General features: G+C 40.0%; 1 protein-coding gene across 3 annotated transcripts in view; it reads right to left on the bottom strand.

Annotated features, from left to right (window-relative positions):
- LOC121904959 (dynein axonemal heavy chain 11) overlaps nt 1-18,092 on the bottom strand; it is a 38,118-nt gene that overhangs the window by 3,169 nt on the left and 16,857 nt on the right. For 2 of the 3 annotated variants that reach the window (XM_042422803.1, XM_042422804.1), the window contains exons 46-75: nt 17,379-17,583; nt 17,026-17,191; nt 16,787-16,889; nt 15,798-16,037; nt 15,555-15,716; nt 15,247-15,440; nt 14,905-15,067; nt 14,300-14,423; nt 13,886-14,028; nt 12,816-12,977; nt 11,059-11,292; nt 10,754-10,900; nt 10,515-10,628; nt 10,286-10,429; nt 9,133-9,315; nt 8,939-9,040; nt 8,701-8,835; nt 7,194-7,367; nt 6,799-7,034; nt 6,481-6,603; nt 3,748-3,952; nt 3,476-3,640; nt 3,114-3,254; nt 2,684-2,854; nt 2,127-2,249; nt 1,799-1,992; nt 1,575-1,723; nt 1,365-1,492; nt 774-1,001; nt 487-678 (exon numbers count right to left, since the gene is read on the bottom strand). In XM_042422803.1, the coding sequence (XP_042278737.1) occupies nt 487-678; nt 774-1,001; nt 1,365-1,492; nt 1,575-1,723; nt 1,799-1,992; nt 2,127-2,249; nt 2,684-2,854; nt 3,114-3,254; nt 3,476-3,640; nt 3,748-3,952; nt 6,481-6,603; nt 6,799-7,034; nt 7,194-7,367; nt 8,701-8,835; nt 8,939-9,040; nt 9,133-9,315; nt 10,286-10,429; nt 10,515-10,628; nt 10,754-10,900; nt 11,059-11,292; nt 12,816-12,977; nt 13,886-14,028; nt 14,300-14,423; nt 14,905-15,067; nt 15,247-15,440; nt 15,555-15,716; nt 15,798-16,037; nt 16,787-16,889; nt 17,026-17,191; nt 17,379-17,583 (4,950 nt within the window). Of the gene's footprint in view, nt 1-486; nt 679-773; nt 1,002-1,364; nt 1,493-1,574; nt 1,724-1,798; nt 1,993-2,126; nt 2,250-2,683; nt 2,855-3,113; nt 3,255-3,475; nt 3,667-3,747; nt 3,953-6,480; nt 6,604-6,798; nt 7,035-7,193; nt 7,368-8,700; nt 8,836-8,938; nt 9,041-9,132; nt 9,316-10,285; nt 10,430-10,514; nt 10,629-10,753; nt 10,901-11,058; nt 11,293-12,815; nt 12,978-13,885; nt 14,029-14,299; nt 14,424-14,904; nt 15,068-15,246; nt 15,441-15,554; nt 15,717-15,797; nt 16,038-16,786; nt 16,890-17,025; nt 17,192-17,378; nt 17,584-18,092 lie in introns of those variants that run through there. The other variant, XM_042422805.1, reaches the window with a different exon arrangement.

Below are 18,092 nucleotides of genomic sequence, written 5' to 3'. Positions count from 1 at the left end.
TACGCACATACAGGTTACTGTTTGGTTAACATAATGAAGGACATTCGTTTTTGGAGGGCAGTATACCTAGGAGACATAATTGGTTGTGACCAGAGTAATAGGAGTTCTAAGAGAAATGCATTAGGAGTTGTGAGGGGTGCAGCACCCCAAGAATGGATTTTTTGTCTTCCTGAAATAAAGCTAAATTATAGGTTGCGTGTTCATAGTTATAAGAAGAAATGTGGAAAGAAAAAAAGACGGGAATGAACATTTTTCACAAATAACAGAACAAATGATTTCAATAAGTAATTGGAGATACTGTACAGTAATTCAACATCCCTGTCTGACAATAACACCGCTGCAAACACTATTATCATTACAAATTCACACAGAGGAAGAGACAAGTAGTAAAAAAAACAATTTAAAAGTTGTATAAATATAAATTAAAATATTAATAAAATTAAGTGAAAATATTGAATTATCTTTAAAAAATGGTGGTAAAATTACTTTGGTGTTCGCCTCTAAGTAGTTGTATAAGACATTTGCTGAGATGGTGAGGTCTCCTGTGCTGAAGGGGTAGTTATGATTCCACCCCTGGGGGCCAAATTTTCGGCGTTCCGTAACACAAGCGTGAAAGAAGCAGAGAGAGAAGAACATGGAGTTGAATTCCTGTTCCCTGGAACACATATCCAGAGTGTCCTGAAAAAAGAGAGAGAGAAAGAAAAGCAGAATAAATACATTTTGTTAATTAAATATAACACATTTATAGAAATGACTTAAAATTTTCAACGCACTTGACTGAAGTTGTTGAGGGCTGCGTGCAGACTGGCGTTCATGCCAGTGGGGGGCTCATTAGTGATTTTGACAGCGTTCTCCAGTATGCCTCTGGGGATAACATGCTGCTCAGGGCTCGGTGCTGGTTCGCCAGTGATGAACACTCTGTGTTTGGGGTGACTGTCCACTGCTGCTGTCTCCAGAAGAGCATCTAGAGAGGGCAGCCAGCGAGCCACCAGGTGTACATTCTGACCAACCGAAATATCAAAAACATTAGAAAAAATATTAGAAAGAATATGCTACAAGGTTGATAAAATAAATATGTATAGCTTTGTTTGTGTTAATTTGCAGAGGATTCACTCTGAAAAAAGTCTTGTTTTGTTCTGAATTAGTAAAGAAACCTCCAGGGACTCACTTGGCTGCAGACACTTCCCTTTAAAGGAGGCATTTATAGAGCTGATCTAGCCAATTATGGTTTTTATTGAACCAAATTGAGTTTATTTCCCTTACGCAGAGGATGAGATAATATAATTAGGTGCATTACAGGCTGGCTGCAAGAACAGCCTGATGTCACTGCAATAGCCTAGTCACTGAATGGTGATGCTCCCTACCTGTAGAATGACCCAGTGCCCAAGTTCAGAGGCCTTCCTCACAACCCTTTCAGCTACTTCCTCCTGTCCCTGTCCCAGGGAAACATTGTGCAAATTTCCCTGGTCAATGGAAAATCCCAGCTTCAATCCTGCACAGAAAAAAAGTGTTTAGAAAATGTATCTCTACCAAGTGATACGAGATGTATGTATAACACAAAATATATCCAGTACCTAGTTTCTCTACATCTTTGAGTGGATCCACCCCAGGTGAGAGAATAAAAAACACAGGAGTGGAGGGGCCACTATCCTCATACAACTTGTCAAATTCCAGTCCAGGCACCTCCACATATTTTGTTCCCATGCTCTCCTCCACAAAGTTCCTGCCAGGAAACATTGTCAAATCTTAATGATATATAGCGCTTACATATATAAATGTACTTTGGTCATTTACTTACCTTAGTGTGTAGGTCATCCTATCAGGGCGGAGTGCTCTCAGGATGATGAGCTTCTGGAGGGAACTCTTATTTTTCCAGTCCTGCGGAAGCCTTTCCTTTTCAGGACAACTGGATTCAACGATCTTCCTCCAGCGCTTGGGTGAGCTTTCCATGTCTCTGTCCAGTCCACTGAAGTTCTCCATTATAGAAATAGTCTATATCAGAATGACAGACATTGCCATATCACTTGAAGCAGTGTACTAGGGTACAGAGTGATGACATGATGGTTAACAAAGTGAAAATGTGACCCTTTCACATGTAAAGGTAATGAGCCTGCAGTATACTCTACCTTAATGGCCCCCCAGGCATGTGGAGAGAGGAAGGACACTTGGCTAACTGTGCTAGCTTCCACAGGGAAATGCAGAAGGAAGTCAAATTCCTGAGCATCAATCGAGCCCTGCTTGAGCAGAATCTGAGGGGAAGGACCAAGAGTAGTTTGTGATGATCTATGTTGTATTGATCGCTTTTCAATCATTTCCACATTTCCAACAATTCAAAACTGTAAGAGAACTCTTTGGCAAAAGGATTGGGTAACCTCATCCAGCTGAATAAGTGCTTCAGAATGTGAAATAGCGACATGAAGGACAGCCTTCAGAAGCCGCACAATTTCTAAGATGAAAACAGTTGTCGCAATGACAGATAATTGCATTATGCCATCAGAACCAACCCCCTTGTCAGAACCAACTGTCTGAACAGCAGCCACAGAGCAAGGTGTGAGAGGTAATCAATAGCAGCGTATGGTCCTGCTGACTGCTTTTAATTGAAGTTAATGTGGGGGCAGAAAAGTACTTTGATTGATGGGGATGACAGGAGGCCCCACCTTTGAGGCGGCCCTGAGTCCCTCACCTGGAAGGCAGTGTGTGACAAGAAGGTTAACTTGTCTCTCTCAAACAGGCCCTGGCTGGTGTACAGGAATACTGAATAGGTGATGGCCTCAGTCAGAGTGTGCACTCTGGTCTTCACATCCTCGTCCCATTCTGCGCACTCCATTGCTTTGATAAACACAGAGTTAAAAGTCTGCAAAACAAAAGAATAAATGGATAAAGAATAAATGCATTTAGCACTGAATTAACAACTAAACACTAAAAAGGGCTCAAACGCTCAATTTTTGGAAGTAAAATTAGAAGTACACAATTAGGCTAAATTGCACAGACAGGATTGTGCTTAATGACAAATGATAAACAATTCTAATTTTAAAAATCCAACAGATTGTGTTTGAAATACTACTGAAAATGATGAGTGTCCTCTGAGAGCACTTGAGGGGTAAAGGTTTCACCTTGAGAGAAAACTGGTACATGGGGTTAATCTTGCTGAGGTCATTGATGATGAAGAAGAGGAGTGACGCTCTCTCAGCTGCTGGGCGGTATATTTCTCGAGCCTCGTTGATCTTTGTCTCGTTCTCTCTGGCCTCCACCACCTGTGTGTTCCAATTGCACAAAATGAGCTATTAGGCTCTCAGTCATGCTCCAAAACCCTCTCATTACACATATTCCAAACTAAAAATAATTTGCAGCTAATGCAATAAAATGAGGCGCTTGCTGTTGTGTGACATTCAAAAACACTTGAGTGACAAAAAAACACAATGCGCTCAACTACAACTGGACAACAGAGAGGACCCTGTCGGTGTTATATACTCACCTTGTACTGAATGTGAGCAGCTGTGGTCTTGGTGTTCTCCAGTTGCTCCACCAGAGAAATATCACCCAGAAAATTACCATGAGCTGCAGAGAGGCGACTCAATAGGTCATCCTCTAACCTCTTGAGCTCAATCTTGAAGTGGTTCTGCTGTGTGGTCAGCTCCATCTTGGGCAGAATACACAAAACAGTTTCTTTTCTCTTCAGTTTTAGGGATTGAGGTCTTGCATGTAAATTCAATACAATCAAAATGTGTCTTTGACTTAGGGATTCACCTTTAGGGCCTCCAGGTCGGGCCTTTCCCGGGACACTACCTGTCCCAGCAGCTGTTCCTCCAGACCCACAGGAGTCACTGTGAAGTTGATGAGGGTGGTTTGCGCCTGGAGCTCAGGAGGGAAATGGGGATTGGCTAACTTGGTGTGGATAATAAGTTGGAAGTTACTGTTGTATTCACACTCCTTTCCCCCAATCCGAATGTACCTGGATCACAGGGGAGTACAATTTTTTTTTTTCACATGCCAATGGTTTAATAGCTGTGTTGTTCTGTTCCTTAAGGCGATGGGTCACTTCTTAGAAATTTAATGAACATCAATGAGTGTACTCTACAATGTTGTTATGGGGCTGTTAAGGTTTAAAACATGTGGAACAAATCTCAGCTTTGTTGCTGTTAGACAAGAATTCACTGAAGCTTTAAAGACATTGAGAACAATCCCATCTCAGGTCCACTTACTAGCTTTCAATGGTATCATAGATCTTTATCTATCTTCATTTATCATTATAGCCAATATAAATAAAAAGTCCTAAAAGTGTTATGGATTCATTCATAACAGCTACTGAGCTCACATATTAACAGATCCATCTCCAGGGCAACTGAGCAAACTCCATCTGCAAATGAAAACTGAAGAGAAAGGGCTGCAATGAAGCCCAAGAAAAAACTAGTAAGTGGAACTTGAGTTAGGATTGTTTTGTCAAACTTCCAAGGTCAAGAGTGAATTATCATGTTTAAAACTATTGTTCACAATTCGAGCACTAATTTGCTGAAAACATAATTATTTTTTCTGCCTGCAAAGAACAAAATGATTAGAAATAGACAGTTACAATTTTTTTTAAAAAGGATCATAATGATGATTATGATCCTCTTGAAGCTCAGAACTGTTGCAGTGCAAAGCCTTCATATCTTGAAACCTACAGTATCTTTTTTTTTTCTGTGTGCATGTGAGCCCATCGACCTCACACTTTTCAAGCATCGCCACTCAAACAGGAGGACGAACTTCACTTTGGCTCCAAATGTCACTTGTACTCTAGACAAATAATCTTGAATAAATATGAAAGATTATAACCACAGCAGCCAATATTTATCTGTTCCTGCATTTCAATTAAATTAGCACTGGCTTGACGAACCCGGTGGCTTTTCATTTTTCTCTAATTACCCCTTGGATGTCAGGCAAGGCCCCAATTTTACAGCACAGGTTCCTCATGGCCTGGGTCTGGTTCAACTCTATATCTTCACAAGCCAGAATTAATGTACTATTGATAGAACCATTACTCCACCAAATTAAAGTCCTTGCTGATGGATTGGCTTGTAGTCTTCCGTCAGCCATGAAAGGAATAATTAGTATTCATTACTTCACACTCTACAACATTCCAATTATTAATGAACTTCAGCTGTGGAGCCGTACCAGATCCATCATGGCTGCCCCAGCAGGTTGTATTAATCATCAACAGAAACAAGTGTGTGGGTCATCTACAAGGGATAAACTTATAATCAGATTTAGTATGATGAATTGTTACGTCTGGACAGACAGGACTTCAGAAGGAGCTCGATGAACATGCACCGAGTTGCTCAATATTCATAGTCATGCATAGATCAGAACAAGAAAGATGTAAACACTTTTGAGGGGAAAGTCAAAGCAGAATGTCAATATGTGGTATTTTCAATTTTCTATTTACTCTACTTATTAGTATCCAATTTATGAAATTTGCCGGATTTTGCCTGTTGAAGGTAATTGGTAAGTGAACAAAGGTAATTACAGAGCAGCTATGTTGGTGGCAGTGTTATATTTGTGAAGTGCTTTACACTGGACAACAGTGGTCATGAGGTTTGAGAATTATCCTTGAAACCAGAAAGAATCACTAAATACAGGATGGCGTTTATAACTCTCGAATACATTATTTGAAGCATAAATGGTAGACTTATCCAAAGTGAAATGACACAAAATATCCAAATATGGCCAAAATACATGACTACTAACATCTAGTACTTGATTTAAGATCATCCACATACAACAAGTCATCTTAGTGAGTGTAAAGCTGATTCAGTGATGCTGTTTTTCTGTTTCCAAATAGATGAATGAAGACGAATGCTGGCAAATCACCTACTAGCATTATGAAATTATTGCAGCTAGATTGAGTTTGCCATAATGATGGAAGACCACTGAATTTAGTGTGTTACATGCCAGCTTTTCGCAGGAGACAGGAGTCCTTATACATAACCATGACTGCCCTCAATTCAGCTTATACACTGAGGCTCAGCTGTTCAATATTCATCGCACCTAAAGAATATGAACACACAAATATACATCTATCACCTGTCTTGATGGGCCAATCAATATGTTGGCCTCAGGGATTCAGAACACGAACCGCAAATTCATTTATAATCTTAAGAGTGGGCAATAATAATGCATTCAGTCATGTCTCACTGCTGTTTCAATGCTCAGTGAGATTCAACCATATGGTAAATCTGCACCCATTGTCTCACACCACAGACGCACCGGGACTAGTTGTGGGCATATCGACTGGCGTATCAACAATATAAAAACCACACATTGATTTAAAAAGTTTTTGGTATGTAACAGCTCCCATGCTAAAAAGCTTCTGCAAAACAGAGCCTTTACTAAGCTGAACTTTGGCCTTCAGGCATATTGGTTTGATGCTACTTATATATGTTTTCCTAGCTTTGTAAGTACGACAATTTAAATACACTGTATTGTTGCAGTTTCAGTACTAACCTTCCTCTTTTGATAGTGTTTCTGCCCAGTAGAGGCTCCAAGACTGGGTCTATCTTTTCCTGCAGATTCTCTATCAAAACAGTTTCACCACAGGCTAGGGCCTGTTCAATCACATCTAGATATCTGCAGAATAAACAAGGCAAAACAAATGTGGTTGGGCATGATTTACCATCCTTCATCCCAACACTCCCTGTTGACTTTTGTAGAGAGAAATGTTTCAGACTCTAAAAAAAATGCTGATTAATAAATGACAATAAACAACACAAACTAGCACATTAAAATGTGATTGTGATTGCAAATCAGAATACCCCTTCTCACCCTTTCTGTCCCAGCTGCACCACCCTCAGGTCTGACCCTAGCCGGTTTCGAATCCACTTGATGCCCTGCTGCTGGGGGTCGATGATGAGTGGCCAACGCTCACTGGTGGTCAGGATGGCAGCGTTCTCGGTGGACATCCTATCATTTGGCAAGCCCTGGTTATGCCAGGCAGCCACAGTGGCATCATCTGTAAGCATGAGGATTGGATCCAAGCCGTCTGTCAGGGGTATGGAGATCTGGAACAGAAACCAATGAGTGATGTCACTCTAGTTGGAGCACTAGTGGCAGTAGGATTAGCTCCAGTTTAAAGACTCTACTGAGGATAATTGAGGTAAGAAAGGTTTTCTCTGAACAATTACACTATAAACAACAACAGAGTTTGCAAAACTGACTACCTTTTGAGACTGAAGGAAAGGGATCCATTTGTTGTTGAAGAGCTCCAATCGATACTGCCTGGTAAAGTAACCCATGTAAGAGACGAATGCTGAAGTGAGGACAATGTCGCCACACAGGGTTTTCTGTTGCTTCTCATACTGAACAAGTGCCTGTGACCAGCGCTCCCTCTCTGACTGCAAGACAAACAAAGACTTTAATATAAGGCTTTAATATCATTTGAATAATGCACAGGAGACACATGAGAAAAAAAAAATCAAAAAGAATGCTTCCAGACCCCCTGAGCACAGTTAAAAGTAAAGAGCTAAACAAGAATCTACACTGCAAGGAAATGCACTGGGCTACCTCACACTATATTTAATGTACAAACTAAGAAGATGCAAGCAGTAAAGAATACAAATGCAATTCCCTTAAAATAGCTTTGGAAGTTTGGCTGTAGATTCACTCTGCATCAATTTACCATTCATTTAAACCTTCAATACAATGACTGTGACAGCTCTACAACAATAAATCATGCATGGCATTTTCTTACAAGGGGCTGTGGATCTAGAATATGTCACATAATAAATTCTCAGACAGTTAAAAATCACTATAATTTTACTCTAATGTATTATGGATTGCCTGTAATATCACTCAGTCTGGGGTGAGACATTGTTAATTTCCAACAGCTGTTGAGGCTTTGAGGTAAGTTAATGATTAAATATAGACGGTCTGATTTATTAGTCTGAACACTATTGCTTCCAGGTCAATGCCATAAAGACAAAACATTTATCTTGATATGCTTAAAAGCCAAGCTGTTCCATGCAAACCACATTTATTTTCTGGGATAAGAAAGTCGAACTTACAAAATGGCCAATGAAATGGCCATCTTTTATCTCATATTAGCACCCATAAACATAACAGATACTGCAGCCTGAAAAAGGCATGCACATGAATGTAAAAGAGTTCAAAATAATATTCACCAACTACACAACATTGCACACACACACACACACACATATATATATGTTACATATATATATATTCTTTAACTTTCCCTTAATACTTTTTCAATTAGTCAAAAAATGCTGGAGAATGAATTGTTATCACAGCTCCCCTGTACATATATATATATATGTATACATATATATGTATCTGCACAGACTGAGAGCAGTGTTAGTGTAGCGTTCTCTTCATCTCTCTTCTTTTCTCCATTTGGAAACTGTTCAGCTCAGCCAGTTGCCCAGTTCAGCCATGCGTTTTCTGTGGTCCAGCCCTCTCTACCTGTCTCACAAGTCCCCGGTATGCTGCTGAGCCAGGCTGTAAAAATCTCCCTTTGCCTGATCTACTCACACAACTGTCAGGCTATCGTGCCAAGACATAACAACTTCTAGTCCAGATTACTGATGCAATTCGATTACCAGCGCCTCTCCATGCATGCCTCTGACAAATTGACAGTTTACTTTATGCCAGGTCAGCCCAAATGACACCACCAAACTCCTCTTCCTCTCCCTCTCTCTCCTTGTTTACCTCTAAGCCCTTGACTAGTCGGTTGGCCAGCTCTATGGTCTGGTTGGTGCAGGTCACCTCTGCCTGACAACTGATTTTCTCAGCTGTAGCTCTTTCAAACTGAGCTGTAAGGTTCTGGAGGCTGGCATCAAGATCCTGGAGAAACAAATGACAGGAAAAGAGAGAAAAGACACCATTGAGAAAATATAGCTTGTAAACTAAGATAGTTTATTAACTATAATCATAAAATGTCACTCACCACTAATTTCTTTTGAACTGCCGACAGTTTGGCTGTTGCTGTCTCTAGTTCTGCATTAGCTTGTAATAATGCATGTCTCTTTGGAATGACCTCACAATAAATCTACAAAAAAGGAGGCATACTTTATGAAAAAAAAAACTCCATAATAAAAATCAAACCTTTTTGTAGTAAATATAAGAAAATGCCTGCCTGACCTCGTAGTATCTGACAATGTTAATAGTCCAGGCACAGAGTCCAGCTGCAGCTGTAGACTTGGTCCGAACTAGATCAGGGTGGAACTCTGGATTTCTCAGATACTCTTGTTTCACCACATTCAAACAGGATTCATGGATGTGCTCTTTGTCACATGACACCAGGGCCTGCAGAAAATCATCCACCTGAAAGACGTAAACATGGATTCAAAGGATACATCAATACCTGCACTGGAATTTCAGGCAGATATCGGTCTAAAATCAGGTGATGTCACTAATTATTTAGTAATTAACAAAATCTTACAATAAGAGAAAAATAGAGTCAGAAACCAGAAAAAGACCAAAAAAACAAGAGACACAAACATGTATTATGACTTGACTTCTTTCTCCAGTAACCTCCAGACTAATTATCCAACCTCTGTTGTTGTGCAAAATGTATAAATTGAATTGATGTTCGGTTTGGACTTAAACTTGAAGTTTAATCCTTAGCAGTGATGCTGGAAGGGTTATCAACAAGCAAATAACAGCCTCTGTATAGTCATACTAAAAGCACAGTGGCTTTTCACTGACTACCTACTGGATTAATGTATTTATTACACATGAATGTAAAATATAAATGTATCATCCTGAATGTAAAAAGGTTTTTAAAATTACAAAAAATAATAATTTGACCTTTTTCTTTTCTTTGACCTGTTGCCCACCTACACCTACCTCACATTCAGGACCACAGGGAAAATAAGATATTTAGCTTTTTTTGAAAATGATGCGTGTGTATATAAAAGGCATGTCTGAATGCATATGCTTTTTAACTTATCAAATAAATTCAATCAACTGATCTAAAAAATGTAAAGCTATTTATAAAATGCTAAAGAATATGCCTTTGGGATAGAAAGAACTGAACCCCATTTCATGTTAAAATTTACTGGTTTTTTAAAAAGCAAATGCATCATTTTATTGCCACAGTTGCATTAATAGCGTCTAGAGGTTGAGGAACGGGTCGACTCACTTGCTCCCCTTGTGAGGGAGCATATTCATAGAGCCATCCAGCTGTAATGTGAGCATGGGAGAGATGGTGGGCAGGGCCAGGGTCAAGGCCCACACACAAATTAGATTGGCATTAATCAGGCAGATGTGATTGACATGATGACAGCTTAACCTTGCCCATGAAGGCTCGCGCTGCCTTCCAGCTCCGATCCTTAGGCACTCGACCGCGGGGAGCTAGCAGAACCATCACAGCTGCGGCTACATTGATCACTGCCGCAGGAGGGTTGGGAAAGGCCTTCAGCTCGGTTAGGTTCACCTAAAACAGGATTATAAACATTTCACAATCTTTAGAATGACTGAAGATTAAATTGACTTTTGCCAAGTTTAATAACATAGAGCACCTTGTTGAGGGTGTCCAGTGCTGCCGTAGCAGCTGACAGTGAAGGCTCCGCTTTTGCGAGGTCTTTCTCACAGTCCTTCTGTTTGACTGAGACTTCTGCCTGGATGACAGTAACCTGTACAAATTACAAAAGCAAGATAATGAACTGCATGACAAAAAGTGTGTGTAGTGAATGGAGCAATATGAAGTGCAATGAAGAGGGAAACAGAATGATCACCAGTATGTGAAAGGATATCTAACCTTTTGTGCCTCGACATCCGCAGCCTCTTTCTTCCTGCTAACCCTCTCAGTCTGTAGTCCAATCTTTGTAATTAAAGCCTCAATATTCTGGTTTTTAAAGGTCAGCTCAGCTTCTTGGGATGCCAATTTGGCTTTTAGATCCTCAACCTAAAACAGAGAAAAAATGATTACACATGCTTCAACGTGTAATATACTTAAAGTCAGGGAAAAATAAACACTGTTAAGTACCAGTCCTAATTTTTATACCACAACTTTGTACCTCAAACCTTAATAGTAGATCTCTACAGAATATAGTAAACGCTTACCTGAGCGGCAGTGGTTTGGAGTTTTTGAAGGCCGCTGTCAAGCCGGTTCATCTTGTGCTGGAGCTGAGCCCGGCTCTTCTCCAGAAGGTTCATGTACAGGGTGATTTGCTGGAGAAAGCTCTTGGGGGTGGTGTAATTGTACCTCTTCTCATTGCGCTGGTATTTTTCACTTGCCTGGTTGACACTGGTGTGAACGTAGGCCATGAAAAGACTGATGGATTCCTGGACGGCAGGCTGTAAAAATAAGCAGACAAGGAGGGGGAGAGGGCGAGCTGGATTGAGTAGAGTTTAACATCCCCTACCTGATGGGGACTGAAATATTATCTTCATAAATTTTGAATTCATCTACAAGTTTTGCCATCTTACTTGGCTGGCCCTGACTTACTCAATCTGAAATTTAGGTGCAGCTAGCAGGACTGATTAGGCTTTGAAACCTCTGTGAAAATAATGTGTTTAGACCACTGACATGCAGTTTGTAAAACATGCACACTGTTTACATTATCTCCAACTTTCTAAACACTATCTACAGTGGCTGCTACATTCCAACTGGGTATTCATCATATGGTGCTCAATGACACAGAGCCTCTATTAATCATACAGTTAGCGATCAATTAAAGCAAAAACAAATGAGCAGAGAATACAAGGATCAAACCAAACCATAACTCACAAAAAAGCCATTGTTAATGATCATGGAGCCAGTAGGAAAAAAATCATTATTAATTAAGATCTGACATAATGCTTTTTGACAAAGCATGTTATCTTCGGTTGAAATGCAAAAAAAGTTCTCATTGATTGTCTGTTGTAGCTGTTAGTGGGTTGTGCATTTCTAAACTTTAAATAAATTATCATTTCATTTCTTGTATTCCTGTCTCTTTAGAATGTACAAAAAATCATTGATGATAGATATAATGTCTTACATATTGTTTTGTTTCAACTTAACACAATTTTTGTTATTAATGCACATTAACTTAAACTAGTACAAAGTCTTTTCTGCACCCACAAAATGCTATTATTCCTCAATTATTCCTTTGAGTACCTTATTAATACAACTTAACTAATAACTCCAGGCTTGAATATTAGTCTACGATAACTACTCTACGACCATTCTGCCTCCTACTTCTAATATTATTAGTGCTTAAGTCACCGCTATTACTATCTCCTCGGTACTAATACTCTAATAATTCCAAAAATTCTTCTATATTTTTTACACATGAACATCCAAACATGGACAGATGTACACACACAAACAGTGGAGACTAATACTCTGGCACATGTTCACATGTGTGATGACACTTCCTGGTTGTGACAGCTGTGCCTCCTTAGAGGGTCGTTATGTGCTTAATCACTCTTCCTTCATTAACATAAATGATCCTGGGTTGTGATCGTTCCACTGCTATGATGGAAAACAATGGTATGCCTGCACTCACTGTGTGTCTCCAGGCATGTGTTCAGCAATTTGTCAGTACCTCAGCAGAGAACTAATGATGAGGGATCTATGGAAAAGTTAATCCAGCTGCACTGTAGTAATTAAAAGGTGTTCATTAAAGTCGAACTCAGTTTAGAATATGGGGTACATGGCAAACCGAGGGAAGATATGTCACACACAGATGGATCTCTGACAGCTTATGTTGATATTTGCAGTAGAATTACATAGTTCACACAAGTATGGTTGAAAGAAGGGAGCAACAAAAATAATTTCATTGAGAATTTGACTATCAGGATGAGAGAGATTAAGTACTTGGGTTCAAAGGTCTGACCTCAATGCCTTCAATCTCTTGAATGAACCTGTGGCTGACCAACTGCAGAGCTTCTGAGGTCCATGGATGGAACCAGTCGATAGTGGTGCATTGGACGAGGGCGGGGAATCGACGGGCCCTGAGACGAAGGGCACTGCCCACTGGAGACAAACACATTATCACCTACAAAGAAGGAAGCAGGAAGAGTCATCTAAAACAGAGTCATCTGTACAAACATGCACACATATAGAGTGCCCGCATGCCCCTACTTAAAAAGGACAAGATGTACAGCCAAGTCCACATAAGTAAATCAACGCAGGTCATAGATACTGCAGATGCATCCTAAAGGGAAACCCATAACTGGCAGCCTTCTATGCCCCCACTTTCATCACCTTGGCATGTGGACAGACAGCCACATTACCAGTTGGCTGAAGCAGACGGTGACGCTACCAGAGGCCCTGGCGCAAAGATTAGCTGGACCGCATACGTGTGTACTGAGACAAGAATTTCCTTCCTTTTAACCCCCCAGTTTGTCTGGGTCTGTTAATTCAGCTTGTCAAACATTTTTAATAACATTACACAGCAGTAGTGCCCTTCATTTAGTAGCTCAAAGGTGCTAGAGTATGTGTACGATTTGCTCTTTCATTTCTTGTTGCTAATGTCAGCTGTGATGGTACATTACAGTGCAATCAAAAATGTCATCTTTAGTATAAGTTTTCAATTTCTGCAGGTCAATTTTCTTCACCTCAATCCATAATGGTATCTGATTTTTTTTCCAATAGGCTACTGAAAAACCAAGCAGCAAATTATATGCCATAAGAAGTAATAGCTGCTAGATGTTGGCTCCAGAAAATTCAGTTATTTAAGTCTTTGTTTTTTCCCCAAGAATTTTCCTCAAAGCAGCTCACCTAGACATGTTCACACAATAGTGATGGCAAATAATTGAACATGTTATCAAGACAGAAACTACTTAAGTGGAAGAGCAACAGTATATGACAGTATATGACAGTAATTCGTCAGACTGATAAGGGTATAAGCACTAGTGGATAACACTGTCATTAGAAGGGAAATTTACTAGAAAAATACCAGACCGTCAGCTGTAGTCGGACTCTGTCAGTAAAGAATCTCAAGCAATTCTCCCTGGTGTCAAGTAGTCCAAGTGCTCGGACTTCAGCTCTCAAACTCGACACAATCCCTTCAATCTCCTCCTCACTGAAGAGTTCAGGAATTTCTCCTGCAGGGAGAGGCACAGTCATTATCACAAACTGACAAGCTCGAACAATACTCACTCTTCATACTACATTCTGATTTCACAATCATTTGATAGACTGAATAAGGTTGAAAACTATGTACACGGCATTCATGGACTTAATGACACATATACAGCCATTCAAGAACAATGTAGGAGGATGACAATAGACAATACAACTATGTTGACATCAAGCTTTTAGTCTCAGGAAGATAAAGCTGAACAGAACAGTATGACACTGGAGTTGGAATCTGACCTGATGCCAGTAAGTCATTAATAATGACCAGAAAGCGCTCATCAGGTATCTGTGCATCAGTCAGGAGCAGAGCCACACGCTGGTTCTTCACACCAGTCTTTAGGAATAAACCTGCCAGATCCATCTAAACAAAACAGGCATGGCATGAATGTACACCCATCACTGTTCACACTAAACACTGCCAACATAAAAATTGTCCAACAATAATAAGAGCATAAACCTCATGATGACACCTTGCACTTTTAAGTGATTATTAAATGATTAACTTGACAAAACTTGTTTCATCGACAAGATATTGAAATATTTTCCAGTGCCCTTTAATAGTATCTGACAATGATTTCCCACATTAGTGGAGAAGCTGAACAAAACTGATTTGCATCAATATCCTGCATGCAGCCAGAGGGAATATTGATCAGGGAATTTTTTTAAAAAACCTTAGTATTTACAGCCATTTTGAATAAAAACAATATCATTCAAGATCCTATCTAAGGATTGTAATATGTGTCTCTTGAAGGTTATACATTTTAATAACAGCATATTTTATAAAGTTATACAGTGCTTCATGTTCTGCTTAGCTGTAACCTATTAACGGCATCAATATTTACCTTGAGGTCCTGGATGCTATAACCCTTACTCAGAGTGATTTGGAAGACTTCCACAGAGGATATGTAAGCAGCCAGACGAGTCAGGCTCTGCTTCCCACTGCCTCCGACCCCAACCAGTAAGCCATGACCCCTCGGAGACTCCAGGATACGACTGATGCGACAGCTGGTAACAACACAACCTTTGTTATGCCACTAAACATCTTTATCTCTCCACATTATATTAACTTCCCTTCCAGCAGGCCTTTCTTATCATTTCATAAAATTGCTTATGTCCATTTATTTATTAATTGTTTGAGGAAAACATGTATTATTTACACTATAGTTGCAATCAACTATACTTACACATGTTGCATTGCATCTTCAAACAGCACCAGATTCATGGCTGCATTGAGCTCATTGTAATTCTCCAGTGCATCTGTGAGGATGGTCCTGAGCACAGACCAGTCTGTAACAGGAGTGTAGGAGGCTTCCTCACCCATATGGGCAAAGTGGCAATAGAGGAGGGGCTGCTTTGTCACCTTTTTGTCCTCCACTCCCTGGAAAAGGACAAACATAATAAATCATTTGAATCTTTAGGCCAGTGTTGGTATCTGAAGGTGAAGAACAGCTATTAATACTGTTTACACCCTTAATCAGAATCTGCATCGCACCTCAAAGCATTCGTGCACAGTCTCAGTCTGGAGTCTCTGGAAGAGTTGAAGGTCCTTGACATCTACCAGTCTGTCTGAGTACACTCTGCAGGACTCGTGGAGCCACAGCAGTACCAGGTCAGTGTTTTCTTTTACACTCTCAGGCCCAGCAAAGAGAATGCCCTGAAATAACACACAGAATTATATTAATAGTTAGCTTTCAGTCAAAAGTCTAATAGTAAACTTGCTGAAAATCAGCATTACCTGAAAGGTGTTAGACAAGTCTCGCAGATTAAATGTGTAGTGAAATTTGATAGCCGTGGGCAGAAAGCTGTGAACCATCTTGTGATGAAGTGTTATGGCAGCCTGGACCACAGCTGCAGCGCTCCTCTGAACCAGCATACTGAAGGGCTGCTGCGTCAGATGGCCACACAAGATCTGACTGAAGATCGACATCTGAGCCTCAGATGAAGGGAAGTTCACAGCAAACACTGAGAAGTGTCTCTGTAGAAAGCGAAGGAACAACCAAGCAATGTATAGTAGTTAATGATAGTTAAATAATAGTTAAATAATAATGGTTACAATGATTTTTAAAAGAAAGTACTGATACTAGTTTAGGGGTGACCTTCTACCTGCAACATGTTTAAATACATCCTTGGCAGGCCTTTTGGGTTAAAACTGATTCATCTGGAGATTGTATTTAAACTAGATTACAGGGTTGTTTCTTTGTAGTGCAGTAGTAGGAATAGTTGCTAAATCATTAAAATACATCCCCACCATGCTGCCACTTGTGTATAAAATATTGTGTTAAAATCTGTTGCATGATTTATGATGATTTATTTATGCTCCAAACCACACAGGAGATTTAAGATCATGATCATTTATGGCAAATGCAATATTATGATTTTAATGTTTCTTCCCATGATAATCTTTCCACTGCAAACGTGTAAGTGAGAATGTTGGAAAGTTTGTGCAGATGAAGATTTGCTATTGACTGAAGAGTCTTCACAGCATTTTTAACGGATAAGCTGTACTTTTGTCAAAGGGAGCTGTAAAATAACAACTTGTGCACTAATTTACACATACTGTAATCTATACTTTCTTAAAACTATTCTCTATGTAAAACTTTTAAAATCATATAATTCAGTCAACACAGGTGATGACATTTTTATAGAAAAATGAATTATGCTGCTGTGCTTCTTTTAATCCATCTTCAGAAAATAAGGGCAGTTTCACTGGCAAACATACTGTACCTGTAGTCTGGGGTTGATATTGAAGCTCCCAGCAGTTGGATTCATACAGGCAACATACTGGGTGTTGTGTATTTCTTTAAGGGTCCATTTCTGTCTGTCATACCTACAGAGATAGCAGATGGTTTGATTTGAGAAAAAAGTACAACATATGTGGCTTGGAAAAACATTTTTTGTTGCGGAATGAGACTAAAACTCACAAGTGAAAAACTGGTACAACTAAGTGTATAGGTTGTTCTCACCAGTGCCCATAATCCAAATGTTGGCGTATAAGTGTGTGAGGCTGCACTGTTCCGTAACTGTCAACAGCTGGCATGTTCATATCGTCGATGAAGTAGACCAGCCTTTTGTTGCCTACAGAGGAGTAGCTTCTGCCTGCTCTTTTCTCTAATGGTCGTTCTAGGATCACTACAAAAGAAGGCAAAGTGATTTGTCACAAATTAACAACTAACTAAGATAATGACTGAAATAATATCTGAGGGTGAAGTTCGCTCCCCCTCCACCTTCTTTAAATCTGAACATTACCAGCAGATGGTGCTACAGTTTACCTGATCTGCAACTCTGTGCCACAGAACAACAGAAAAACTCCACTCACCCTGCAGCATGAGGGAGGTAGTGTAGTAGTTGAAGGGTACTTTTGTAGTCATGTAACTCTCTGGCAGACAGTCTAACTTGTTCCTGACAAGTGCAGTCTTTCCCACTCCAGCATTCCCCACAAGCATCACTGGCTGTCTCCTCTCCAGCAACAAGTCCATGAAGTACCGAAGACGCACAGTCTCTGCTGTGTGTACCAGAACAGCCTGCAATCATAGAAACAGCAGGAAGACAGAGAACAGAAACATACATGGTTATTATGGCTTTCTTTGAGTGTGATTTATTGACAGACATGTGTTCAGTGAATTGTATGTGATTTATAATTTCTTGTATTTCCCTAGTACACCGCAACTATTCTGTCATAATAGCATCATTTGCTCAGAACAAAACCCCACTAATTATGGCTCAGCAAGAGCCTTTGGAGCATTCACAGCTGTACGCAGGAGCATAAAGAAAGACAATAGAGCGTGGGTGATAGCTCAAGCCTTGTTGCTCATGCCTTCACCCCCACACAGTCTGGTATGGGGTGTAGTAGATGGTAATCAGACACAGTGGCAGGCCTATCATCCATTCTAGCACCCCTGCCATAACCTCATGATGTGACTTTACCCTCTCTTATTATGTTCATTGAGGCGTACATACATTTTTAATATGAGTGTATTGTTCATTTTTGGTTATTTTTCTTTAAAGAGGTTGCTTCTTATGATTGTGTATG

This window comes from Thunnus maccoyii, chromosome 10 (genome assembly GCF_910596095.1).
Source record: "Thunnus maccoyii chromosome 10, fThuMac1.1, whole genome shotgun sequence".
NCBI classification, from domain to species: domain Eukaryota; kingdom Metazoa; phylum Chordata; class Actinopteri; order Scombriformes; family Scombridae; genus Thunnus; species Thunnus maccoyii.
Note: the sequence above shows the minus strand (reverse complement) of the source record. Positions and strands in the feature narration are given on the sequence as shown.